General features: G+C 38.7%; 2 protein-coding genes across 3 annotated transcripts in view; both read right to left on the bottom strand.

The window, feature by feature from the left end:
* Positions 1 to 340: 340 nt before the first annotated feature.
* Positions 341 to 23,286, bottom strand: FMR1NB (FMR1 neighbor). The gene is made up of 6 exons (XM_052673521.1): positions 19,092 to 23,286; positions 13,368 to 13,481; positions 11,262 to 11,399; positions 7,992 to 8,088; positions 4,506 to 4,644; positions 341 to 812 (listed from the first exon to the last, which is right to left on the bottom strand). The coding sequence occupies exons 1-5, from the start codon at positions 19,195 to 19,197 to the stop codon at positions 4,542 to 4,544; spliced, it is 558 nt and encodes a 185-aa protein (XP_052529481.1). The 5' UTR covers positions 19,198 to 23,286; the 3' UTR covers positions 341 to 812; positions 4,506 to 4,541.
* Positions 23,287 to 23,636: 350 nt separating this feature from the next.
* The window catches only part of FMR1 (fragile X messenger ribonucleoprotein 1), a 29,594-nt gene continuing 26,200 nt past the window's right edge, over positions 23,637 to 27,030 (bottom strand). Inside the window, exons 14-15 of one of the 2 annotated variants that reach the window (XM_052673517.1) lie at positions 26,371 to 26,453; positions 23,637 to 24,702 (exon numbers count right to left, since the gene is read on the bottom strand). In XM_052673517.1, the coding sequence (XP_052529477.1) occupies positions 24,541 to 24,702; positions 26,371 to 26,453 (245 nt within the window). In that variant the 3' untranslated portion in view covers positions 23,637 to 24,540. The remainder of the gene's footprint in view (positions 24,703 to 26,370; positions 26,454 to 27,030) is intronic. The other variant, XM_052673518.1, reaches the window with a different exon arrangement.

The following is a 27,030-nucleotide window of genomic DNA, read 5'->3' as shown; positions in this document are numbered from 1 at the left end:
TTTTTGAAAATCAGATGGTGAGAAGTACCAGGATCGTGCCACAGTTTTGTCAACAGGCCTGGTGCAGGCTCTGGGTGCTGCACTAAAAGAGCAGAGGACTTCTCACAGCTCCTATCCCTATGGTGTCAGCATCCACTCTTGGACACAGCTACTGTGCACTGAGTCAGGTTGTTAAGCTTTGTATTTATTTAATCTTTGGGAAGATAAGGATGGAAGTTCCACTGAGAGCTCTTTTGTTTCATTCTGTATCAGTTCACTAGGAGCGAAAGCAGTTCTAAAGCCACAGGCAATGGTTTATATCTCTTGTAAGTCTTCTAAAGCCTTGCCATTATATGCAGTATTATGTTGTCTTTTTTTTTTACAGAATGACCATTGCTCTATCGTACGCTATCTGCCTTCTTGTGACTTGATGAACCACACTGTAAAAAGCAGAAATCTAATAAAGTTCTCCAGAAACCAAAACCACTGAGGGAAAAATGTTTTCCTGCAGCACCATCTTGTGGTCCTGGATTTTAGTACGGAAAGTGTCTCGGGGGCTGGAGGGAACACTGGCAGATTTGGAAACGGCGCCTAGCACCGAGTTGTTTCTTTCACCAACGACAAAGGCATCCCATTTAAGAACACTTGTGCCTTCTGGTCAAATTGGCCCTAATCCAGTTCTTTGGAGAAAAAGACAGGAAAGACAAGCTTGGTTCAGCAATGTGCAGCTTGATACACAAGAAATAGATCAGCAGATGGGAAAAGATGTCTTACAGGTGGATCTGGGTCAAACTCCATATTGAAATTATCCTGTGGTACACCAGAGTCCAGGACTAAAAAACAGAAATGATAAAATCATCATCAAAGTGATTATTCATAAATTTTAAATTCTGAAATCCTGAAGGTGATGAAAACATTCACTTGTATGTGATGATGTCAGTGCAGCTGGCCTGTAAATGAGTATTTCTGAAGTGACCTTAAGGTGATAATCCTGACAAGGTTGTGGTTGGACTTGATGATCTTTAATGTCTTTTCCAACCTAAGCAATTCTATGATTCCCCATTCTACTAGAATCATAAAGTCATAGAATATGATTCTATAGAATAATATAGAATAAGAGAATATAGAATGATAGAATTCTATGATTCCATATTCTGTTAGAATCATAGAATCTGATTCTGTAGAATAATATATACATAATATAGAATTATAGAACCGCTCAGGTTGGAAAAGACCTTGAACATAACCGAGTCCAACCACAACCTAACCACACTACCCTAACTCTAACAGCCCTCTGCTAAATCATGTCCATGAGCACCACATCCAGAAGGTTTTTAAACACATCCGGGGATGATGACTCAACTGCTTCCCTGGGCAGCCCAATGCAGTGCTTGACAACCATTTCTGTAAAGAAGTTTGTCCTGCTATCCAACCTAAACTTACCATGGCACAACTTGAGGCCTTTTCCCCTCATCCTGTCACCAGTGAGATCAACCCCGCTATGCTGTAAGCACCTTTCAGATATTGGAGGAGAGCAATCAGGTCTCCCCTCAGCCTCCTTTTCCCCAGACTAAACAGCCCCAGTTCCTTCAGCCTCTCCTTGTAGGCCATATTATCCAAGCCCTTCTCTGGACCTGCTCCAGCACCTGCATGTCCTTTCTGTACTGAGCTGCCCAAAACAGAACACAGCACTGGAGGTGAGGCCTCACCAGTGCCCAGTACAGGGCAGGATGACTTCCCTGGTCCTGCTCACCACAGCATTCCTGATCCAAGCCAGGATGCCATTGGCCTTCTTGGCCACCTGGGCACACTGCTGGCTCATCTTCAGCCCACTGCCCATCAGCACACCAAGGTCCCTTTCCATCAGGCAGCTTCCAGCCACTCTTCCTAACCGCAACCACATCCACCACCTCCCTCAGTGCTCTAGGGTGCAATCCATTCAGCCCCATGGACTTGTGAGCATCCAGCTTTCAGAGCAGGACCCAATTCCACACGCGGTGCTCTTAAGTAACACTCCAACAGGGAATATAAGCATTCCTGAATCTTTTCCATCTTATATCCTACTCTTATAGTGCATATATTTTATGTTCATTTTATTCTGCAGGATACATTTACTGCAGATGCACTGAATGCTTTCAGTTAAGTACAGTTGTTTTATCAGTATGTGTCCATTTGTCAGAATGTTCTGTGACACTGAAACCATTTGTGCTGTCAGTGACATGTAAACAAAAGAATTTATCACCCTTCAAATCAAAATCATGAAGTACCAAGTCAAACTTACTTGGGAGCACAGCTCTCTCTTATAATTACCTTCACCCAAGAGGATGTATGTGTTTGTTGCATGCAAGTTTCAGTTGCAACAGTGCCCCTAAATCCAAGAGGCAGGAAATTGTTTCTATGTTTTTCAAAATGTTTGCAGACATATTTCAGAACTCATAAAAAAATAACATCAAGAAGCAGTAAACTGATCAGAGTTGGAAGGCAAACTGAACACTATTCAGTCTTCATCATTCTGCTGCTCAACATCAAAAATATTGCAGTTCTTTTTCTTACAAAACTATATCCCAACCATCTCTAATACAGTGCTATGGGCAATGATTGCCATATCAAGTTTTAAAACTTCTGCATATGCTAATTTTTTGTGATGACTAAATGCTCTGTCAATTTCATGAGACTGCCTATATGTGCACCTCAACTCTATTACACTCGGGCTTTAAGAAATGTCATTTTTAGAACTAGGAAAACTAAGAAAAATGTATGAACTGGGTAATCCCATGAGTACACAGTTCAAAGTACCACTATTCTGACAAAAGCTATTGTCTTTATTTTTCAGGTTACGAGTAAAGATTCATTTACCACTATTCTTGAAAATTCTACTACACTTATTTCACAGACACAAGGAAAAAGGGCCACTGGTTGCTTTACTATTGGGAAACTGATTTCTACTGACTTTTTTTTTTTTTTTTTAAGTGCCTATTTTTACTTTACAATAGTTCAAAACTATTACACATTCATTTCTTATTTTGTGTTACTCTTCAGGGAAACTGAAAGAAACTACATTTTGGCATCACCTGCCCTGGGTGACAGGTCTCCTCAAGATCTAAGGAAGTTCTATGGTGCAGTGATAAACCATGAACAGAAACAACAGCACAAGAGATGATACTAGTTTCCCGAAGTTCTTTGCCTAAGCATGTCTTTCAAGGAACTGCCAAACAATACATTTCCTAAACCCTCTGCAGCCAGATAAAGAATTACTTGTCGTCTCAGTAGGAATAGCTGTGCTACAGTGGTCCACTCCCCAAAAACAGTAAGCTTGCCACTCAGCACCAATGTAATTAATGTCAACCATCTCTTTTATCACTTCTTAATCCAGATAGCACTCTAAGGCTGACCTCTTTCTGAACTGTGAAGATGCTTTATCAGTACCTGAAGTGGTTTTAGCATTCAGGAGCTGGAATGAGCAGATTTTCCCTTTCAGCATTACCTTTTTTTTTTCCCCATAAAGGAGATATGGAATGAGTGCAGAGAAACAAAAATGAACAATTTATAATGCCAAATCAATAGAATTAATAAGGGCTGACAACAGTGTATTACTTTGATGCTAAAACAAATCATCTCATTTTCTAGAGCATACTCATGGTTAGTGCACTATCCTGGTGTCTTCCTCCTGCTTGAGTTCATTAATATTACATGGATGGTCCTCTGCACCAAAAGAGAAGAAAAAAGGAGAACACCCACACGTCAGTACAACTTGATTAAGGGACATCTTCGTAAATTCGGTATATCAATACTCTCACTGAAGTACTTCCTTGTTGTCTAATAAATAAATACATCAGTGAGGTTATTATGTCATTGTCACCTTTAGAATGCTGCAGTTTGACAAAGTAAATAGCATTCAATGCCTAGATTACACGCATTTCAGAGTTCAGAAAGAATGGTAGGATTTGAAGCTATGTGAAAATACCAGTATAAAACACCCCTTTCCATAGAACTGAAAAGATTTCTCAGTGATTGAAAATGTCTCCTTGTTTCCTGCAAGCAGCAAAAACCTTATTTTTCTTCTTTGTTCTCCCACGTAACTCAATTTACACATGGGATAAGGGACACAAAAATGGCAGAGGATTTAAGCCTATCACTGCAATATTCATTGAATCACCAAATGATTTGGGTTGGAAAGGACATCACAGTCCCCCAAGCTCCACCGTGTGCTGGCTGCCCAGGGAACAACAGCCCGGCCTTGGGCATCTGCAGAGATGGAGACCCAGAGCTCTGGGCAGCACTACCAGAGCCTCACCAGGGCTCTCATTTAGCATCCCAGGACAGGAATCAAATTCTGGCAGATTCATTATTTATCCCACAGCAGAAACTGAGGGTGGCTTGTGACAAAAAGTGCTTTTGTGACAAAATCTACTGGACTGGGAAGCCAACAGGAATTTAATATTGCATACGTCTAGCACTCTATATAAAATCAACAGTAAGATAATGCTAAACTGAAAGAACAAAAGAACATTCTAAATTTAGTTTACCTTTCTCTCATTTTAATGATCCTCAAAGCCTTTAAGTCAATCTGGTAACAAGCTACGCATTTCTTCACTACTTGCTCTCTTGTTCTGCACAATTTGTTCTATTCTTTTGTTTGCTCTTCGTAAAGGATTGACACACTGACTACAACAAAATGAAACAACAAAAGGAATTAAGATCAGATCACCAAGCTTTTAGCTGCAAAAGCCTAGCTCCAGAGAAGTCAAAGATACTACTGGCTTCAGGTGCTACAAGATTTCATCAACAGAACACAGACTGACAAAGCACTTTGATAAGTTTTCCCATCTCTTACCTTTTCTTCATGAATTTCAGTTGACCAGCTGATTCATCAAATTGCAGCCATTACCAGAAAATTCCCAGTAATAGGTCAACTGAAATTGAAGGCCTGCTTCCCACAACAGCACTAAAAATTCAGCAGAAGAAAACTGAGATTTTACTAATTTTTATTTAAAACCTACACAACATTGTTCAAATATGGCATCAGTAAGTGATGAGAGTAAGTGACTCTATTCTTTAGAGACTTACTCTGCCCATCATGCCTTTGGCTGTTAGTGAAAAAAAGACAAAAAAAAAAAAAAAAAAAAAAAAAAAAAAAGAGGAGAGAAAGAAGATAGGATAAGACAGGTATGGGGATTACAAAATCATCAGAGAACACTTTAAGAAAAGAGACATTGTGCTGATAAGACACATAAGGAACTGCAAGGGAGCAGGCAGCATCAACTCATTCAGATATTGCTTCCTGCCTAAAAAATATCCTACGAAAAAGGCAAAACACAGAGGTCACCAGTCAGACGTGGTAACCCAGTTTTGCTGATTTCAGAACTTGTGCTGTGGAGGAGTATTGAGAATAACCTGAGCAACATAACTTGACTGCTATAACTCAACCTCTGAAAACTAGCAGCTTCCTTAATAAATTTTACAGAAATTCCATTGCCCTACATATAGGTTCTCTCAGCCTGGTCATGTCTTGACCTGAGCATCTATAGGGAAACAGCCACCTCCACACAGCACAAATGCCTGCAAAACTGCCACAGAGAGCTACTCACGTTTGGACTCCCTCTTAAAATCAATAAATATGGGATCCTATGGGAAACCTTAGATTTTGCTCTACAAGAAGCATAATGGAATTAATCAATTATCCCAAATTTCATCAGAGAAAGCTCTCTTACTTTTCAGTCAGTCTAGAGAACAACACTTTACTTCTGTGCATGTCCTGTTGTACTGTGTGTGGGAGCTCTCAACACTGACCATACAGCATTGTTAACGAGAACAGGGATTTCCAACTAAATAGAAAGTTTCAGACTTTTTAAAGGAATGTGTTTTGAAGACATATCCTCTAGCAACAGTTTCTAGAACTAGTAAAATCTGATCAAAGTTAATATATTATAGGATTGCTTTCTTCTTAGAACTGAAATGTGTGATGTTGGAAATTAAAACCATTTAGCATCTGGTTAATCACTACATGAAAAAAAGAAAAAAACCAACAACAAACAAGTCACAGCAGAACAGCAATTCCAGTTTCACTGGCTATGAAAAAAAAAACACAAAAAAGATCATTTAAACATTAATGTGAATTATCTCACAATGAATACATATTAATTCATTTTCCAGAAAATATATGATAATTTCATGTTAATGCTTTGCCTCCTGTTTTCCATGTCACTGGTGACTCAGTGTAACTATCTGTGTGCTCAACATCAGCTGTTGAGCACAGAGTAAGATGTAACGTGAAGATTTTCACAGCAGGTTTTGTCTAAATGTGGCACACCATAGCAAATAGCCATCTGCTAAACAGCCATATTTATGAAGTCTATGTGTGTGCACATGCATGTATATAATCTCAGTCTACTAATATCTTGCTAAAGGAAAAATTTAAAACTTCAGAAAAATCTACACAAAGACAATTGTGTTACATTAACTAAGCTCTAGTATTAATCATGCTATGTGAAACAGCACCTTAAAAAAATAAAGCCCAATTATGTCAGTATGCTCCATCTTAGTTTAACCATTTCGATACTGTTGAGCTTACATTTTCCCAGTTATCATAAGAATGCACACTCATGCCAAAACTCTTTGCAATATCAAACACTAAACTGCTTGCAAAGCACACGTGGGCTGTAATGTGCTCCATACATTCAGTGGGAAAAACCCACTAAAAAGAACCACCATAAAAAAAAGACCCAAAACAACAAAAAAATTGTTATACGTTAGCAGCATTGAAATAATTTATTTCCTTCTCTCTGAAGTATCTCCTTCTCCTTCTCTTCTGCTCTCCTAAGGCCTACTACTTTGTTCTTCCATCATGTTCTTCCATCTTACTGCATAATTCTATATGTTTATGCCTTACAGAAACTCATTTCTACTTCTTGATCCTTTCAACTTGCCTTTGCTCATTCATTTCTTCCATATCATCTTTCAGATAATTAATTCCCACTTGCACATGCCATTTCCTGTGTAGCAGTCAATTAGTTCTCATAAGCAGTGTCATGCTTGTAGAAATAATTTGAAGGTAATGGTAAGAGAACAATTTTTTCTCCAATTTTCCCACGGCTTAGAGAGAAAAGAAGTGGCAAAAAAATATATTCACATTTGTTTGTTTTAAGCTTATGAAGTGAGACAAGCTTTTCTCAAATCTTCCTTTTTTCTTTTTTTTTCTTTTTTTTTTTTCTTTTTTTTTTTCTTTAAAATTATTATTATTTTTTTTTAACTGATGTTCTTGGTTTCCCGTGCAGAGATCACTGCGTCATAAAATCTTATTTTGGATAGAACAGGATGGTATGTAGCATCATGCCCTAAAGATTTGTTTGCTCTCAGAGTCTCCTTCACTACCTTTTTTGTTCCTAACTGGCAGTTGTTGATTTTCCCTTCCTGCTTAAGAGTAGAACCAAATTGTTTTAATATACATGGATACATGGAGATATATATATATATAAATATGAAGGCAGGTCAGGCCTGTGGTAGGAAGCAGGTGTGGAAAGGTGGTGATGGTGGCAATGGAAAGAAAATGGGAGAAGTGAGGGAACAAAAGTCTGGTCTTCCATATGCCAGCAAACGTGCCCAAGACAGGATCCAGTTCCCACAGAGCTGAACTCAAGTTCAGTCACTACTGTTCAAGTTCCATTCAGGCCTTTATGCGGAGATTTCTCTGCTAACCTGCAGCCTGTGAGCCCATATGATCAACATGCAGCTTCACAGTTAAGGGAAGTAGGACTAAGACCAATTCTTTATAACTAAGTCTTTAGAATGGCTGCTGGAGCATTAACATGCTATTTTATTTTTGCTCTGAAGTCAAATTGACTATGTAGCTCCAAAATAGAAGGATTTATTTTTCATGATGTCATATGACTTTTTCAGCTTATTTTCCCCCAGTCTTTTCTCTGCTCACTGGCTTTAGGTTTGTCAGCTGTCCATACCCTCGACATTTAGTAGCAGTATACTGTAAAAGTAGTTGTTTGTGTACTAATTCTTACCTCCTCTGGAAGCAGGCACAGCAATATAATGGTACACAACCCAAAATTAAAAATCCTACCGCCCCAACCAGAAACAGTCGAAATGTCAGTTGCAGACCTGTAGGACCAGTGGAAGTTTGTATTAGTTACAAACAAGTCCAAAACATATGTAGAGGTACAGGTGACAGAGATTAGCCTCAAAGACAGACATGCCTGTATTTCAATCATCAACACAACAGGAAAGGGGCAAATCCTAAAAAAGCATGCAGATTAGAAAGATCAAGTCAAATTTGACCACTGGATTTCAAACACTCCCAAAAGTTCGGTTAGTTTCAGAAATAATCACATGAGTAATCTCAACATGTGAAAAATTGTAGTCCTTTATCAAACGAGTCTTACGTAGATGTATATACAGTCTGATAGAGCAAAATCATGATAATTAATGCAATTTATCTACTTCAGATCAAAACTTTTGCAGCGTTTTCTTTAAGCTTTATTTTATTCCTACTGAATTTAAAGACAAAACTAGCAGATGAGAAGCATTCAAGTGTGCAGCCTATGCCCATAAAACAGAAACGCAAGTGGCACGAGTCTAATGTCTGCTAAGTGCTTCTTCTGTCAACAATTGCTACAAGGCAAACAGCATGTGCTCCCAGGCAGTAAGCGCTGATGATTTCTTTGGACATATGTTGTATATCCTGGAACATTCAAGTAGCTAGCTACAAATAATTTGATAAAATAGTCCATCTTTGAAATTTACTTCCAAACCATAAAAGGAATCAAGCAGTCAGGGTTTAAGAACATATTAAAATTACTTATTAAGTATATGTCCTAAACATGAGCAAAACATGTAGAGTTTTCACTATATAGCTTTTCTTCTCACTGTAGTCGTGTGTCTTCGTGTGTATTAAGGAAGCACAACTAGGGAACAATATTCTTAAGACACTTGATTTCTGCAGTGTGCACCTAAGAGTCTGGTGACCTTGCGTTCAACAGTACCTTTTTTTTTTTTCTATCAAAAGTAGCACCATATTTATGGCTGCCATAGCACTGGAATATGGTGTTGCTCAACTACAGGAAAATATTCCAAGTTTGGTTCTGACCCCTGTTTGCTTTTGAGCAAGTACATCAAGCTTCTTGTTAGCGCACAGATATTTTCTCAGGTTTCATAAGCATATTAACTCATCTCCAGAAAACTGAATATAATCTCTGAAATCAATGCATGACAAATTTTATCAAGAATACCTAAGCCATTAATCTCTATGTTCTGGTTTCCTTTTTAGTAAACTTGTACTAACATACTAACTTATCTGGCAAGATTGCCTCTGTCTGAGAAGTCTTCCAGTTAAATTGTCAGTGCATAAAAATACAATATAAAAGGAAATACTATGTTGGAAAAATCAAGATAACACTTGACTCTGTTTCTATTCAAGTCTATGACAAGTCTTCAAATACCATTCCAACATTTGACATTGTTCTTAACAGGTAACTGCATTCTAATGCTACAGACTGGAATGGTTTGCCCAGAGGGGTTGTGCTGTCTCTATCCTTGGACACGTATTCAAAACTTGACTAGATAGAGTCCTAGGAAACCCGCTCCTCTAGCTGACCCCACTTGAGCAGGGAGTGATGGGATTACATGACCTCGATAGATCTGTTCCAAAGTCACTGACAGAGTCTAAGAAGAGCCTTCAACTTTGTACATCTTTCAGTTTGCTGAAGGAAATTCACAACAAAAAGCAACACCATTTTCTAAATGCTATATAAAAAAAGGGAAACAAAAAGATAAAAATGAAGATTTGTTTCAACGTTTTTAGTGAAGCTGCGTTTACCATACAGTGCTGTGCAACCATGGGATATAAAACAAGATTGCTGAATTCTCTCTTAAGAGGAAAAAAATATCATCCACTCCAAGTCTATGCTTAAAGAAAATAATAAAGGTAAAACATTACATTCATTATGTTAAAGGTGGAATTTGAGAAGACAATTATCAAAAGCTTTCGTTGTAAGGAATTTCTGCACACCCTGAAGCCCAGTCTCCTGCCTGAAGCAGTATTACTATCGCCATTAGGTGAAGTAACCTGTGTCTTTGTGTGGCCATGTCATAAAACTCTCAATAAAGGTGATGCCACCTCTTTTCTCATGACTTCTTGTCTTGGTTCTATGGTTTTTGTTGTTGGTATTCCACATCATAGCATCACGTAAAGCATGGGGAGCTGAAGAGTCAATGCTCCACTTCTGTGGACCGCTGATTTTCTGAATATCTGTAGAGAAGAACTACATACCCCAGAGGACTTTGAGTTCAGAAAGAAAGATAAAGCTCCTGACAAGTCATGAGACTCTCTCTCTTTCTCACTGCCTGGCACTGTGTAGGTGTGCTTCCCACCTGTTTTGCCTTCAGTTCAGAGTGAGGTCTTCAGTTTTGGACACTCTCTCTCAATCTATTTCATTTAATAGCCTCAATTCTAGTTACATATTGTATTACATTATGCAATCTTGCATTCTGATATCATACACAGTAAATTAACTTTCCTCCTCTGATGGTTGCTGCTGTTCTGTTTTTAGGGCCATCTCCCATCTCCCTACCTTCCCCTTCTTCCCGGGGCCTGGGTCTGTGGGTCCCCTGCCCCATTACTCACAGAACCAGCCTGTAAATTGTTGACACCCCCCCCTTTTCGGGCCAGTGAGCCTGCTGTCCCCCATCAGATGCAGACAGATCTAGAGATAACTCTGTGACACTTGTTCAAGAGGTTCACCACTGTTCTAATGAAGTTTTATTTCCTAATATCCAAGCTGAATTTCTCAAGCCTCAACGAGTTGCAATTTCCTGTCATATCATCTGGTCCTACCAAACAGTTTGGCTTCCTTGTCTTAATAACCATCCTTCAAACCGATTTCTATGGCTATTTAATAACCATTTAACCTCCTTCTCAACAAATACACCCAATTTCTTCAACTTTTCTTTATAGTACTTTCACAGATTCACTTCTTTGTATTAAACTCACCACCCTTCCATTTCCACAAAGAAAGCCTTCCCTCTATTCTTTGTACTAGCTGACGTAGCTACTTCTATTTATATTTCATCACATGTTCTTTGTGCTGGCGTTTACAAGCTACCCAGACGATGAATTGTTTTCTGTATTTCTATGCAGAAATAAATGCCCACTTAAGCTTGCTTCAAAGAGAATGGTGACCCAAGAAACTAAAGGAGAGAAAAGAAATGAAAAATCACATTGTCTTACCAGGAAAAGTACTTGACTATGAAGCAAAAATTTACAGAAGAATACTTACTGTCTTTAAGCGGGATATAACATTCCAGTTCATGTCTGCCTTTGGAAGGACAACATCTGTTTTCCAAGCACTCTGTTGCATTAATATTCCCTCCTACATGACAAGGGAATAAGGAGTGCTTTTCTTTGTATCGGCAAGCTTTAAAAAAAAGTAGTGAAATGTAAGATTTCTGTTCTAGAAGCAATACCTAGATAAAGAGAGGCTATTATTTTCATGCTTCTAGCATGTTTTGAAGAATCACAGAATCACAGAATCACAGAATTGTAGGGGTTGGAAGGGACCTCCAGAGCTCATCGAGTCCAACCCCCTGCCAAAGCAAGTTCCCTACACCAGGTCGCACAGGTCGGCATCCAGGCAGGTCTTGAACATCTCCAGAGAAGGAGACTCCACCACCTCCCTGGGCAGCCTGTTCCAGTGCTCCGTCACCTCACTGTAAAGAGGTTCTTGCACACATCTGTGCAGAACTTCCTATGCTGCAGTTTCCAGCCGTTTCCCCTTGTCCTGTCTCCACTCACCACTGAAAACAGTCTGGCCTCGCCATTCTGCCCCCCACACCTTAGATATTTATAGACCTGGATCAGGTCCCCTCTCAGTCTTCTTTTCTCAAGGCTGAACAGACCCAGATCACTCAGCCTTTCCTCATAGCAGAGATGCTCCAGGCCCTTCACCATCTTTGTGGCCCTCCGCTGGACTCTTTCCAAGAGGTCCCTGTCTTTTTTGTACTGGGGAGAAGTCTGTTTAGAAGCAGTATCATTGACTTTCATGTAGAATTCTTCCACAAAAACTGATCAGTCTATTTTAAAGTCAAGAGAAAACCTACAATCATGTCATATGAGATCTTAAAAAATTAGCTTTTTTTTTCTGTAAGAAACATTTAAAAAACTGAATTAAAAAACATTTGTTATTCATGTTTCTAAAGCTGAAAGACACTAAGTTTCCTGACTGCACTGTTTCTAATTAAGAAAAAACCAATCAAACAAATAGAAACATTAAAACGTCTTAGATTTTTGAAGGGTTGATTATACAGTGTATTGCAACAAACCATCTCTCCATTCAGCACTAATTGCATGATTCTACAAGCAGCTGATATGAGCAAAGACCTAAGATACCCAGTCAGTTAATGAACACAACATGTAAAATTTAAAATTTGCTATTTAAAAATAGATTTATGGATAATCATAAGATCTTTCCTGGGAAGCGTTACGTATAAATGGCTTATAAACTGTAGAGATCTGACATACAGTCTGTGATTTAATTCCTATAAAACTTAGTATCCTTCATGTGAAACTTCCACAGAAGCTGCAAAACATCATTTGGTTCTACTACTCCCAAGATAGGCCGCACTGCCAGCTTTACCTTTATCGCATTCATTACTAGTAGTCAAATTCAGTTATATTAAATGTGAGGTCAGGCACTTCACAAGACCTCAGTGTTTATTTAGAGCTAGGCAGAAAATCATCAAGACCTTCATTGTTATTATTAAGCAGTTATGTATTCAGTGATGAGTGATATTTGCCTTGTATTTGTCAATGAAACCATTCTGGAACCAGGCTTGCCAATTTTGTACATGCTGTGCACTTTTTCCACATTTCATGGATTTTATCTTTCTTACTGCTATTAGCAAATACATTCTATTTTGACTTCTTTCTCAATAGTTCTCTGAAACTAACGCACACCTCATCAATTAATTTCAGCAGTTCAAGAGTCTTATCTAATGGCCCTGAATCCTTCCTTAGCTAGTAGAAATGGGAGTGACTACTACTGAGCAAAATATGCTTACACAAGCAGACAACAAAACTAACTCAAAACGGATGCAAGAAAATATGGGAAGGTGAATTCTACATCAAATTGTCCAGCACTTCTAGGTCAGCTTGTTGATGACAGATAGTTTTATAAGACAGAAGTAATGCAATTGAAGCAAATTTGTGATGATTGAAGCAGCGCATTTAACAGTATATTTTTGATAAGAACTAGTGAATTTTACAGTATCAGACTGAGGGGTTTTAAATAGACTGAGTGCCAACAATTAAGGAGTGAAAAACTGTACTAAAAGTAAGGTGGAAGAAGAGGAAAGAAATAGTGCTGCAGTGATTAAATGGCACTTACTCACTGGCCTGAAGAAGTTTAAAAGAGCTTCAGATGCATCTTTCAGTTTCGTGATAAGTTTGCTGGCTGTCACTTCATTTTTTTCCAAAGCATGAAGAGTTGGTGATGTAAAACCTGAAAGCTCATAATGATTAGCTCATTACCATCAAAATATCTGTAATTAATTAAATTGAATGACATTTTCATACTGATTATTTTTCATTATGAAGGCATTTATAGTCATTATGAATTGTGACTGCTGATGGCTACTGAGGTTAAGCGCAGATGTCTTTCCATTGCATTCAATTATATCACGTCAAACTGCTTCATGAACCACAATGAGTAAAGAATTACAACTATGAAATTTAAATAAAGCAGTCAACTCACGTGGAAATTGAAAAGAAAAAAAGCACTACTGTTCACATAAAGTGTGCAGGTTACATGAAAATTCTATACTACAGTTGTATTTTCTTATACATGCAAGCAGAACTTCTGCTTATACCCAATCTAAATTTCCCCATTTAGTTGGAAACAATTTCCCCTTCTTCTTTCACCGCAGACCATGCTCAGAAGTCTGTCCCTTCTTTTCTGTAAACTGCCCTTTAGATACCAACAGGCCGCTCTCAGCTCTCCCCACAGCCTTCCTTCTCCGTGCAGCACAGCCCAGCTCTCAGCCTGTCCTCGCAGGGAGGTGTTCCATCCCTCACATCGTTTTTGTGCCCTCCTCTGGATGCTCCAACAGCTCCGTGTCTCTCCTGTGCTGAGCACTCCCCATCTGGACGCAGCGCTCCAGGTGAGGTCTCACAGCACGGAGCAGAAGGGCAGATCCCCTCCTCGCCCTGCTGGCTGTGCTGCTTTGGAATCATCCAGTATCCAGTTGGCTTTCTGGACTGCGAGAGCACAGCGTTGGTTCATATCCAGCTGCCATCCACCAGCACCCCAAAGTCCTTTTCAGCAAGGCTGTCCTCTATCCTTACATTCCCCAGCTCGTCCTGGTAATGACAACCCAGGTGACAGACTTTGCACTTGGCTTTGTTGAACCTCATGAGTTCTTCTGGACCGCTCAGCCTAAGTCCCTCAGGACAACATCCCATCCCTCAGGCATGCTGACAGCACCACGCAGCTTGGTGTCATCTGCTAACTTGCTGAGGGTGCGCTTGATCTCACCATCAATGTCACTGACGAAGACATTAAAGAGCACTGGTCCCAACACTAACTCTTTAGAGATACCACTTCACTGGTCTTCATCTGGATATTGAACCACTGACCAGCACCCTCTAGGTAGGATCTCATAAATAGTTCCTCACCCATCAAACAATCCACCTGTTTGATCCCTATCTTTCTGATTTGGATCTCTCCAAATGTGATGTGGGGGACTGTGTCAAAGGCCTTACTGAAGTCCAGATAGATGGCATCAGTGGCTGTTCCCTTACCTGCTGACACAGTTACACCATTGCAGAAGCCAAAAGGCTGGTCAGGCAGGACCTGCCCTCGATGAAGACATCCCCACGTGCCTCAGTATAGCTTCCAGGAGGATCTGCTCCATGAACTTCCCCAGCACTGGGGTGATGCTGACAGGTTGGTAGTTCTCAGATCATCCTTTTTACTCTTTTTAAAAAAGGATATGACATTGCCTTTTTTCCAGTAATCAAGGCCTCCTCAGGACTGTCATGACTTCTGAAATATCATAGCGAATGGCTTTGCGACTATGTCAGCCAATTCTCTCAGGACTGTGGGATGCATCTCACCAGGACCCATAGACCCCTACACTCTTTCCAGGGTACCTGTCCCTTCTTCCACTACCTGAGAAAAATCTTTCTCTTCAGTCTGACCAACCGGTCCCAGTTTAGCTGTGCTGGTCTCTTGCCTTTCCAGAATTCTTACAGAGAAAGAGAGCTCTTGTAAGGAAAACTTCCTTAGAGATCCACCACTTATGTTCTGCTCCCTTGTCTTTGGTGACAGATACCCAGGGAGCTCTGTTGACTCACCCCCCCCGAAGAGCAAGCAACTGGCATTCCTAAAGTGTAGTGTCCTGATTTTGTCTCATATCCCTCAGGAGCGTGAACTCCATCACTGTGACAGTGAGCTCCTCCTGCTCACCACTTCCCTGCCCATCTTTGTCCCTCAGTTCCATTCTTCAACCTGACTTTGCTCACAAGACCCTGTACAGGAAGAAAATGAACAGCAGAACTCGTAATACTCTTGCTGAAACAGACCAACAACCATCGTTCTGTCTCAAACTAGAGACTGAAAGAACTGATAGCAGACTGTGAGAATCCTTCTTTGTTTTTTGGCTCAAAGCTTGCTTCCTGAGGTATTTCTTGTGATAAGACTCTGAGTGATTTGTTGAGGAGGCAACTAATGGGTGCTAACCATGTGACAATGGATATCGCTTTGGGAACACTTGAAAGCCCCTTCCCCCAGAGCTGCTTGCTCTGTAGAAGAGCGGATGAGAGCGCTCAGGAGTGTTCACTGGCGGAAGATCTGGCCTGTGACTAAACAGCTCCTGCTAGGTGTGGGAAAACTGGGGAACGATACCATCGTGTTCTGTGAGAAACAGGATGCAGATGGGCATCCCTGCTCCCTCTTATCTGCTGGCAAGGCCCGGAAGATGGAAACAAAGGAGTTTCTGCTGAGATCCCAGAGCCAGAAGCTGCCACTCAAAGGAGAGCTAACTCGACCACTTTGGATTTGAGCTGTCACTCCAAAATCAGCTGACTCAACCACTTTGAAGCATTGAAAAAGGGCCATCATCACCATGGTCGGACGACCCACCACCATTGAGGATCAAAGACGGCACTACGAACCTCGCTGGATCCATGGTGGTGACTATGTCCCTCTTGCTTCCTATAAAGACTCCTTGCCTCTTCTTTCCTATCTTTTCAATCGCCCTCCTTCCCTTCTCCATTACCCTGATCATAATAGCGTCCGTCCTCCCCTTCCTCATTTCCCTGATTAAGATTTGTAATAAACTGGTTGGACCAACATTTGAACCGTTGCTTCTTAATCTCACGCTGGGTATATAGATGATAAAAGAACCTCCTCTCCCTCCTATAAATTGGAGCGTGACACAGACCGCTGGTACAACAGCTGAGGACCAGTTGAGCACATGCCTAAAAAGCAACCTATGAGTCAAACATCTTACCCCATAAACAGTGAGAAATACAAGAGCCCCTTCGAGCTCCCCTGCATGGCTGTAGGCTGCTGGAGCAGGGACACCTCTTGAGGTCACCTTACGCAGAGATCCCTTACACCCTGACATCAAGACACCTGAAGGATACAGATCTTTGGCAAGTGACCAATTGTTTAAGACTGTGTTAGCCTCACGAAGATTGCATCTTTGATTGACTATAAGCTTTGTTAGCCTCACAAAGATTGTATCTTAGATTGCTTGTACGCATACAAGCCCAACTGCTGACCAAGTCAGGACTGGGAAGGGATTCAGCTGCACTGTGGCTCTTTTATCTCTGCAGTTCAAGGAGTTCAGAAAGGAAGGGGATCAACTCTGAGCCTCCTGACTCAGTGAAAGGGATTCCTGAATGTGCATTTTTAACCCTACTCTCTCTGCAGTAAATAACCAAGTGCATACAATCATCTCAAATCTTGTTAAGTTGCTGCCTTGGTTACAATTATGCTTCATTAAATCACTATACTGTATCTATATTATGATCAATAAAAATAATCTAGCTTTTCTCCTACAAGTGTTTTCCATCCACATCATCAACTGTAGTTGAAGCCCCCCCAGCAGGACAAGAGCCTGTGATTGCAACAACTCCTGTAGCTGGAGGTGTAAGGCTTCCACAGGCTCTGGTGCACGAGGTGGCCTGAAGCAGACCCCAACCACAAAGCTCCCTTTGTTGCCTAAGTCTCTAATTCTCACCCATAGGCTTTTGACTTGCTCATGGCCGTTCTTCAAGGACAACTCTTCACACTCCATTCTCTCCTTGATGTAGGGGGCAGTGCCTCCCTCCCCCTCCCTTCCCTGTCTCTTCTGAACAGCTTGTAGATATTGATAACCACACCACAGTCATGGGAATCACCCTACCAGGATTCAGGGCAGCAACTATGCCATGTTTTTTTGGTAGTATGGTGGCTTTCTCTTTGTTTCCCAAGCTGCATGTGTTGCTGTAGAGCACTTCAACTGGGAAGCTGGTCCTGCCACCTTCTTAGAGGATAACTCCTTAATTACTTTTAAATTTTATTTTTTTTTTAATTTTAATTAAATTTCACCTAGTTCCCTGCTGCCTTCTCCTGTTACCTCTGGTTCCCAGCTCATCATCAAAAGACTTCAAAACTTCTCAATCACCTTACAACTATACTGCTTTGAGGAAAGTATAATCAGTAAGCCTTGTTGTCTCACTCTACCTTTTTTTTCATCAAAGCAGAAGTAAAAGTCACAGGGGGACTCCACTAGAAATCAACTATTCTACAGTGTGGAAGAACTCAGAATTACTATTTGCTTGCCTTCCCTCCCACTCCCCCCCCCCCCCCCCCCCCCCCCCCAGGAAAAACTTACATAATCAGAACTGTAAGAGCTTTCAGTGACAATTTATTGAAAGGCATTTCACAGTTCTAAAGCGCCTAACCAAAACCTAATGTATTCAAATAACTTAAGGTTTTTTTTGTTTGCTTGTTTTTTGGAGTTATTCTCAAGCAAGGAACACCGTTAGTTCCAAGTACATAAATGCTCTATTTTTCTTGGGGCACAATTTACTTTTCCAGTGCCATGTGACAGTCTTAGGAAAAAGAAGCATCATAGGCATAATTGAATTCACATCAAAAAAAGGGACTGAGATGAATGTTTAACAGGAAACTGACCAACAAACTTCACATTAGCAGATACATCACTGTTTCTCCACCAGCCTTGATGATCAAGTTAGAAATTTTAAAGGAATTCAGGTTTCAAACAAAGTTTGAAATAAGTTTTGTAATAATTTCCTAGGAAGTTCATGCAATGATGTATCTGGCAATCAGATTGATAAGTAACACCTGAAAAGATGACCACAATTGTCTTTCTTACTACTCCCTCACCTTATTAAACCATATCAAACTTGGTTTAAAGAGACAAACCATGTAATAGACACCACCAATCACATTTGTATCTATATTAGATTTCATACATGCATACCTATTAAAGATGTTTTTGTTTATTTGCTTACAGAATGACTTACTGATCTAGGTACTGCAAAAGCATTTTACAATGAGTTTTGCAGCAAATTGATAGCTCTCCAACAAGAAGATGCCTCAGATGTGGATTCTCAAAGCATGAAGGATTAATAGCAAGCTTAATGTGTGGGCTGATACTTTAAGCGCATTTCAGATGACATTTAACTTCATTTGAATGCAAGTTAGCAGCTTAACAAAAATAATCATTAACTATTTTGAGCCACCTGCTGCAGTAAGCAAATATCAGATCTCAACCGGTTTTAGGAACAACAACTGTATCTTGGAAAATGTAGTGTAAGTGGGGAAAAAAAAATCAACAAACAAATTAAAGCAAGACAGGTGTATTACCAAGTAGGCAACAAGCAGCACATTTCTCACAGGCACAAACATCAGTGGGAACTACAGTTCTTGAAAAAACATTTGCTGTATTTAAGTGACAGGACTCTGACCAATCCCATCTGAGTGCCTAACTTTGTCACACTCTTCAGTATTTTCCAATCGATGCCAAGACAACAAGACTGTAGCTTTACAGGCATGTTACTTGCTTCTATGAAATCACTTTTCACTGTGAAAACTCACATGAACTGATGCTATGAAGCAGTATCAATATGACATAGTTCCATGCCAGATGAGTGCCAATTCCTTCTTGCAGCATTACTGTAATAAACCAAACGCAATAAGGCATGTGGTTACACACAGAAACTTCTGATCTTTTAGCTTTGCACTTATGCACTACAACAAACACGACAGATTGCTGCACGGAGCATAATGTCTGCTATCCTCCTCCCAAATAAGGAGGCTAAATTCAACAAAACATTTGGTGATAAGAAGTGATTCTGAATAAATTACTCATTTTTGAGCTTACAGGGAGGCAGCTTGTTAAATCGGGGCTGTGGGGGGGACGGGGAAATACATCTTTTCAAAGTATCTCAGAGCTAGATAATAACATCTTGAAAGATCACTTGTAGCCAAGTATTCTAATTTGTATTTAGTAAACAGAACGAGCACTGAAGAATTCAAAATCGTCGGAAGCTTACAACAGAATTCTAGTTTAGCTTACAGAGTTCTTCAGTTTTCCCAACATCAGAGAATATGAAATGCTTTAAATAAAAACATTTTTAAAAAGGTGACAAAAAAAAAGAGATATAATGGATAAAAATACTTTTAAAATCCTGAAGTCATTTGTATCAATTTAACTCAAGTTGGGTTTTACACCTCCAACCACCCCCAGAAGATTGCTGTGCCAGATGCTATGTTTCACTGCCTGCTCCTCCTGTTCTGAAACACTGAAAGATCTTTTTCAATCACTATAACATGTATTAAGACAGCTTAAACCAGGGATTTGGTTAGCATTGGTAAGGGAACAGAACCCTATTAAGTGCTGTACAGAGAACAGAACAGTTGTGTTTTACACAGGTATTGTCCTTTGAAGGGTCTGCTGTCTGAGCTGCTGCTGCTAAATGAGGAACACTTCATCGCACTTTGAACATACCTAAACCTGTACAGTAACACACATTTGTTGTCCCAAGGAGAAACTTTTTTTTTTTTTTTTTAGAGGGTAGGAATCTAATTCTCAAGACACACATTATAGTTTATCCCCAACATACTTTCCTTATGCTTTCTTCTACAATTGGATCAGTAAGATCACGGCTATCCTCTGCAACTCCACACAGAATCAAACCTCCTCGTCACAATGGACTACATGTTCCTTATGATGCAGCTCAGAACAAACAGTGTAGATGTGGAACTGAAGCTAATGTTTGACAGACCAGAAAAATAAGCTGCATATGTGGTTTGAAAAAGTCAGCCTCCCAAGGAGCAGACTGCTAGAAGGCTCAGTCTTTTAACTCACTAAGTTAAGATTACATTTGTGCCACTAACATACAATACAGGGATACCATCTAATAGACACATATGCAGACCAGGTAAAGGATACCTCGTGCCATTAAAATACACTCCTCAAAACAGACAATTGATTTTATTAAATCTAACTTGAGCCTTGAGTATAGACTAAATCCATCAGCAAAAAATGCCCCCCAATATGACCTCAAACAAATTTTCACTATTAGCACTTCTACAATAGTTCCTCATCATTTAGAGACTACATCTATGAGATGCTAGTTTTGTTTAAATTACCTGCCTTTATTGGAAATCGGTTTCTTTTATTCAGAGCAAAAACATGAGAAAGAATCTTGTCTTATTGAACCCCCACTAGAAACTTAAAAAATTCATCTATAATTTTTTGCTTTTTTTTTTTTTTGTTTATGATCCAGTTTCATAGGGCACTTAGAAATTACTTTAAGCATTTCTTTAAAACAGGCTTCAAATAATAATAAAAAAAAAAAACCAACACAGTAGCAACCAGTCCATACTCAATTTAGTGTTATTTATCTCCATCAGGAATTGCTCAAGATCAGTGATCCATACATCATGCAAGCAGAAGTGGCAAAACATAAGGTACAGCTGAGAATGACTGTTAGGAATAGAAAGATTCATTACTTGTTGTGGGCATAAGATCCACAGGCTGCCGTGAAAAACTCATACTTCCAGAGAGTGGAGAGCTACTGCAGTGAAGACAAGCCCTTCTACTATAAGTAAGAAAACATCACGTGAAACTGACTTGATTTCAGTGAAATCTCATGACAGCACAACCCTGTAGACTAAACCGGACTCAGTTCAGAACACTTAACTCTGAAGAACTAGCATCAATTTTCATAGCATACATAAAGATGCCCTATATATTCAGAAATTACATTTCTTCTAGCCACTGTGATTTAATGGATGCGAACACAGCTGGAGAAGCTTCTGACTAGCATTTTTTTAAGATGAAAATGTAACTTATGTTCAAGTTGATGGTAAACTCATCATGCAACTGAAAAAAACTACATTAAATAACATTATCAGCATCAAAACATTCAGTTCTACTATTACAGCTGCTACTGTTTCCAGAAAGTCTTCAACAATACACATAGTTAAGAAACCCTGAGACTCACCTTTCCTTTTGTTGTTTAATACAGAACACCACTTACCAGAACCACACATCAGGGCTCCTGAAGCAACTGTGGAATACACTGTGAGTACACTGTGAACTACTCCATCTATTCCCCTTTAATATTTGATGTATGAGTTTTGAAGAAGATATGCTGCAGCTCAGAAAAATAAGTTACCTTTCACAGTAAGCGTTCCTACAAGAACAGAGTCTACTCACTCAACTTGCAGCACTTTACTTGTTTTTGGCCTGCTGAAATGGACAAGCAAAGAACATTTTATTTTAGTGACACAAAACGGTAGAAAAAGCCAACCCACAAATAGGTCATCTAAAAAGTTTCCATACTCAAGTTCATGGATTTGCTTCTTGAACTCACAAATACTCATCAAGTAGATCTACCATCAAGATAGAAAGGGTCTTTTCCTGAGAAAATTGATTCCTGACAGTATTTTAAGCAAATTCTGAGAATCTTGACTACCCAACAATATTAGCAAAAACGCATTCAATACAGAAAGTAAACACAGACTTTCTACTTTCATTAACATTTGTTCATTTATAAGGCTTTGAGGTTAACTCTATTGAATTTAAACTGCCATCATTCACAAATACCCCCACTCTGTTTAAAGAACTTTATTTTTAAAATAATTTTAATTCCTTCGATCATACTTTATAAGTTACCAATACGACAGACCTGCACTCAAGGATCAGACATTTGTTGCACTTTCAAGTTTGTTTTTTTTTTTTTAAACCATCACATGATTTTTCAAAATAAAACTAAACATTTAGATTCACAGTTTAATTTGTTGAAATTTAATAACATTTAAAAACACTAGAATTTGAATTGAAAGGGATACATGTTAAGTACACAAATACTGAAAGGTCATAATTCCAAAATGCACTTGAAAATGGAATGTGACTAATTAGTCAGAAATGTATTTTAACCTCACATTTAACCTAGTTAACACCTTAGTAAACTCACCACTAATTTTAAGAGATATAGTGCACATAGTGTGACAAATCAACAGATGTTGTACCATTTCATAATGAGAAAGTTTTCTTGAGCATTATGCGCCATATTTTTGAAAACTGGTAATACTTCAGAATTCTTCTAGAATGTGGAAGTACCAAAGGCTACAGCTAAGGTCTAAACAGAAATATATTCTCTACTTGCCTTGAGATTTTTTTAAAGCAATCATTTATAAGGATTGCATCAACATCAGTTAGCAGAGGAAGATCAAACTTTATTGAAACTGCTTGCATACAAAATATATTGCACTATAACCAAACAAATGTCAACATAAAATCCAATCTGTTGTAGCTAATATGTACAGAGAATATTGCCCAAGAGCAGTTACATTACAAGGTCAGTCTACCTCGGTTAATTATCTACAGTATTTTAAACCAAACAGCTTACAGATGATGTGTGCAAGGTACCAATTTCTGTTTTCAAATACTATACATTCCCAAAATAAATAACTAGAAATCAACATTAATGTTTGGCAATACTTTTTAAGACATTTTTATATTTGTTAAATCATGTGCAGTTTGTTGCCATTTTTAGTATTCTCACCTGTATGCAAGGAAAACAGTGAATGTAGGAAGCAGAGAAACAAAACTCACAAAATACATCAGAGGCAAGGTCAAGTTTGTACAATTCTGTACATAATGAGTGGCTCTCATTCTGGAGTAATTTGAATAAAAAAAATGGATTAAAACGGAGGTACTTATACAGCTGTGCCCATTAAGCTTAACGTGTGATGAAAAATAAAAGAAAGCACAGCTCCTCCCACTACTTCCCACCCTTCCCTAGTGTACCACTATACTTTGGATCAAATTCTGCATCTCATTCCAATGGGCTGGTAATTCAGACCTTGTACCTCAAAGTATGATGGATTTGTTCCAACCACAGCATCTCCAGTTACTACACCAGGACTTTTCAGGACGGTGATTTTCTTTCTACCTCTCCTGAGATAGTCCCCAAATTAAAATACCAATGCAGAACTTTTTGGGAGGATGAAAAACATTAGCGCTTTAAACTGGTCATCTGGCCAAACAGCAGGCACACATTACTAGATGTGAACAAATTACTTTTGTTCCCTCAGTAACAATGAGTTGTATTTTTTTGTTGTTGCTGCTTTTTCTCATTTTTTTTTCCTTTAAGTTCTCCACAACGTAAAGTTTTTTTTTTAGTTTTTTTTTTTTAAAAATCTATACTGCCTACAAAGAAAAAGTTACAACCCCTTTTTCAGTAACACTATTCGCCAAATCTTCAGTGCAAAATAAATTTCCTATTCTTATAACTGCCTAACCCAATGTTTATGTAAGGAAAAAATTATGGAAAGCATGCACTTGTCTATAAAGTACTAACATCTGACAAAGATTGCTACATATATTTTACATTTAGTGTTACCAACTCATCTTCCCTGAATTCTGCATCCAAATATAGTATTCCTACCTGCCAAGATATAAAAAAGGCACAGATCATACAACTTTTTTTGCTAATGAAAATGACAACTGTTACATCACACATATTTCAGGGTCCACTAAAATACTGAAAAAGGTGGACCAGAACGTGACACAGGACATAAAACGACATAGCATTTCATGAAGAACTTGTAAGTTAGATTGAAAACAGAAGCCAATTTGATTACTGCAAACACTATTTATTCTGAGAATTGAAATTGAGCAGTGATTTTGACCCAGTGCGTTAAAATGGTACAACTGAACAGAAAGTTTACCAATGCACAGCTCAGTATTTTTAAAACAAACAAAAAAGGTTCTTTAATTGTTTGAAGTGCAATATGTACTTGAAAGCGATTTTCGGAAATTCAGGTATTTTTTATGCAAATATTTTAATAACTTTTTATTCTGAAAACAGCTGCATACTGTTGATGTTAAAAAAAGGCTAACAGAGAACATATGTTCATTTCATGCCCTGCGCCATCTTGCCTACTATTTGTCTTTGGCCTAACAAGTTTCTCTAACGTGGAATAGGAATTACTGAACAGTATAGGAAATATGACTTCAGACTTATGCAGTTTAGGGTACTCCGTTCACCAGCGGCTGTTGGCCATCTGCGTTGTCCGCTTTCTCTTTCTTCTGATTACGTTCTTTACCTGTGCGCAGCCGGCTGCCTTCACTGGAGGTATTCTGTAATGTTTTAGTGTGAACACTCCTTTCATTATTGCAGTCAATTCTGATCTGGAACAAGTCAGAGTTATATAAAGCATTCTCCTCCTTTTGTCTACCCCTTACGTACTTGCAACCTTTGCAGCCAGGAAGGAGAGCGTTTTATTAAAGTCAGAAAAGTAGTGCCAGATCCTTAAGGCTTTGTTAAAGACAACTAGCTGAAAACAGGCATCACGTGATTATGTGTGTTTGAAAAAGCCATGTTCCTTGAAACACGCACAAAAAAAGCCAACCTCACACTCTAGACTACCTAGCCTTTGAAAGGCGTTCCCTGCACTCACACCCTCCTGAGAGTGGAAGAAAAAAAGTGTATGTGCAAGAAGAAGTTGAAGAACTTTCAGCACATGTAACTCTGAAACATCATTTCATTTTTAAAAATTCAAGGTTCGAGTTGTATAGAAGCATTTTGAAAAAAAGAGTTCTAGAAAAGTCATGAAATGGTATCAACAATAAAAAGTCACCTACCCATGCACCTTTTGAACATGAAAAAAAAGTCACTGAATCCACCAAAAAGACTGACATGACTGTTATAAATAGCCACATTTTATAAACACTCAAATAAGCATTAAATGTTTCTAACTTGTAGGAGGTAATCCCTTAGTACTACTTCTAGCTTATTACTTAAAATACTCCAAGAAGGTTTTATGATTTGATTTGTCAGGTTTCAAGCATATTTCAGTACTAACTTAAAACAAATTACCTCTAAATCTCAGAGCAACAGAAAAAAAATTACGACTGATGATTTTCTTTCTTTCTTTTTCCCCAGTATCAACATTTGCCTTCATTTACTTTGTCCTCCTTTACCTACTTAAAGTAGGTAACAGCTTATTAACAATAAAGTCAATTGCTGATTAGCCAAAAAGATTCATCTGAATCTCATCAGAACTCCCTATAACACCATGCAAAAGGTGGCAACTACTCATTTGCTCGTCCCAGTGTAACTCATCCTATGCAGTAAGAGATGGTTGAAGGTCTGCACGTTGCACACAAAGCGAGAACAGTTTCCGTTTATGGAAACTTCAAGTATATACCTAACTTTGCCCGGTGAAATGCACTTGAAAAACTGTACCAGTATCCTTATAAAAATCTAAGTACTTCCAATATGTGACTTGAACTGTTTCTTCATTTGCATACTTAATTTCTCTGGAGATTATGGCGGCAACACACATATCTTTCTGCTTAAGCATTCTTTTTCCTCAGTTACACTGCTCGTGTTGAAAAGATAAAAACAAGAGTAGACAACATCTCTAAGAAAAAAAGAATTATAGGCTAACGATTATAAAGAATGCAATAAAGCTGCCTAGTAAGACCTCAGGGCTCAGGAGCAGAGTTTTAATCCAAGGGAAAACTAAGCTCAGGAAATAAGCTCTAAACTATCAGTCAATTCGTGGTCAGTTTGAGCTAAAAAAAATAAAAATCAAACAATGCCACTTAGTACTTTCAGAGACTGATAGCAAAACAAAGACCTCCAAAGCAGCCTCCGCATTAGGTAGCTGCATCTTGATGTATCAGGTAGCATGAATGCTAAAAAATACAGAACACGGCTATTCTCATAAACACGATTAGAAAATGAGGAACCACAAGGCTCCCATGTCGGCTGCTGTTCTGAAGAATCTACTGTTAGTATATAACGATCATGAAATTTTAACCACTGCATAGTTCTAAGAAGATAAAAATTACCAGTAGAGATCCATCTGCTGTTCTCCCCTTCGCATCTCTTGAATTACGCTGACGGTTATCTGTTCGTGACTGCTCATCACTTCCTGCAAAAAGAATTAACTATGTTTCTCAATAAGGATGTAGAATTTTATTTAAAAAAAAATACAGTAACAGGTAATTACTCCAAAGTTTCCATCCTAAAGAACATTAAAAAATACCCTCGATAGAACAGCAACAGTTCTTTAAGTATGACTGAAGAATCACCACAGAAGATCTTCTCAGGTGGCAAATCACAGTAGACAAAAACCATAGCACTTAAAACAGTAGAGTTTAAGAAAGACCACTTCCTGAAGGCAACTGAAGATGTATTACTACATGATCAGCCACAGGACAGAAAGACACAATCAACTTAAGTACAATTTAACATATCACAGTCTCTGTAATGACTCTCTAATACTGCATTCCTTTTTTTCTGGAAAAAAATCTTGTTGAACCAAGCAATATCCATAACTTGAAAAAGCATTTCAAAAAATATGCAAAGTTGTAGAATAATTATTTTAAGTGTATTCAATGAAAAAAATCACACCAGTAAAGAAAATTTAACTCCAATGAGTTCACCCATTTTACTTTTGTTTCGCCTTTTCCATTCGACACGTAAATTCCAAATATATATAACCCTAT

The sequence above is a fragment of the Tympanuchus pallidicinctus genome, unplaced genomic scaffold (assembly GCF_026119805.1).
Source record: "Tympanuchus pallidicinctus isolate F22 unplaced genomic scaffold, pur_lepc_1.0 scaffold13, whole genome shotgun sequence".
Lineage (NCBI taxonomy): Eukaryota > Metazoa > Chordata > Aves > Galliformes > Phasianidae > Tympanuchus > Tympanuchus pallidicinctus.
The sequence above is the reverse complement of the archived record's forward strand: the minus strand, read 5'-3'. Positions and strand labels throughout refer to the sequence as shown.

Coding starts and splice junctions, on each gene's coding strand:
- FMR1NB (XM_052673521.1), bottom strand. CDS start 19,197: ATGCCTTATTGCGTTTGGTTTATTACAGTAATGCTGCAAGAAGGAATT. Junction 11,400..13,367: donor AAACTTCTTCAGGCCAGTGA/GTAAGTGCCATT, acceptor TTTTTTTTAAAG/CTTGCCGATACAAAGAAAAG. Junction 4,645..7,991: donor TGTGCCTGCTTCCAGAGGAG/GTAAGAATTAGT, acceptor ATTTTGTTGTAG/TCAGTGTGTCAATCCTTTAC.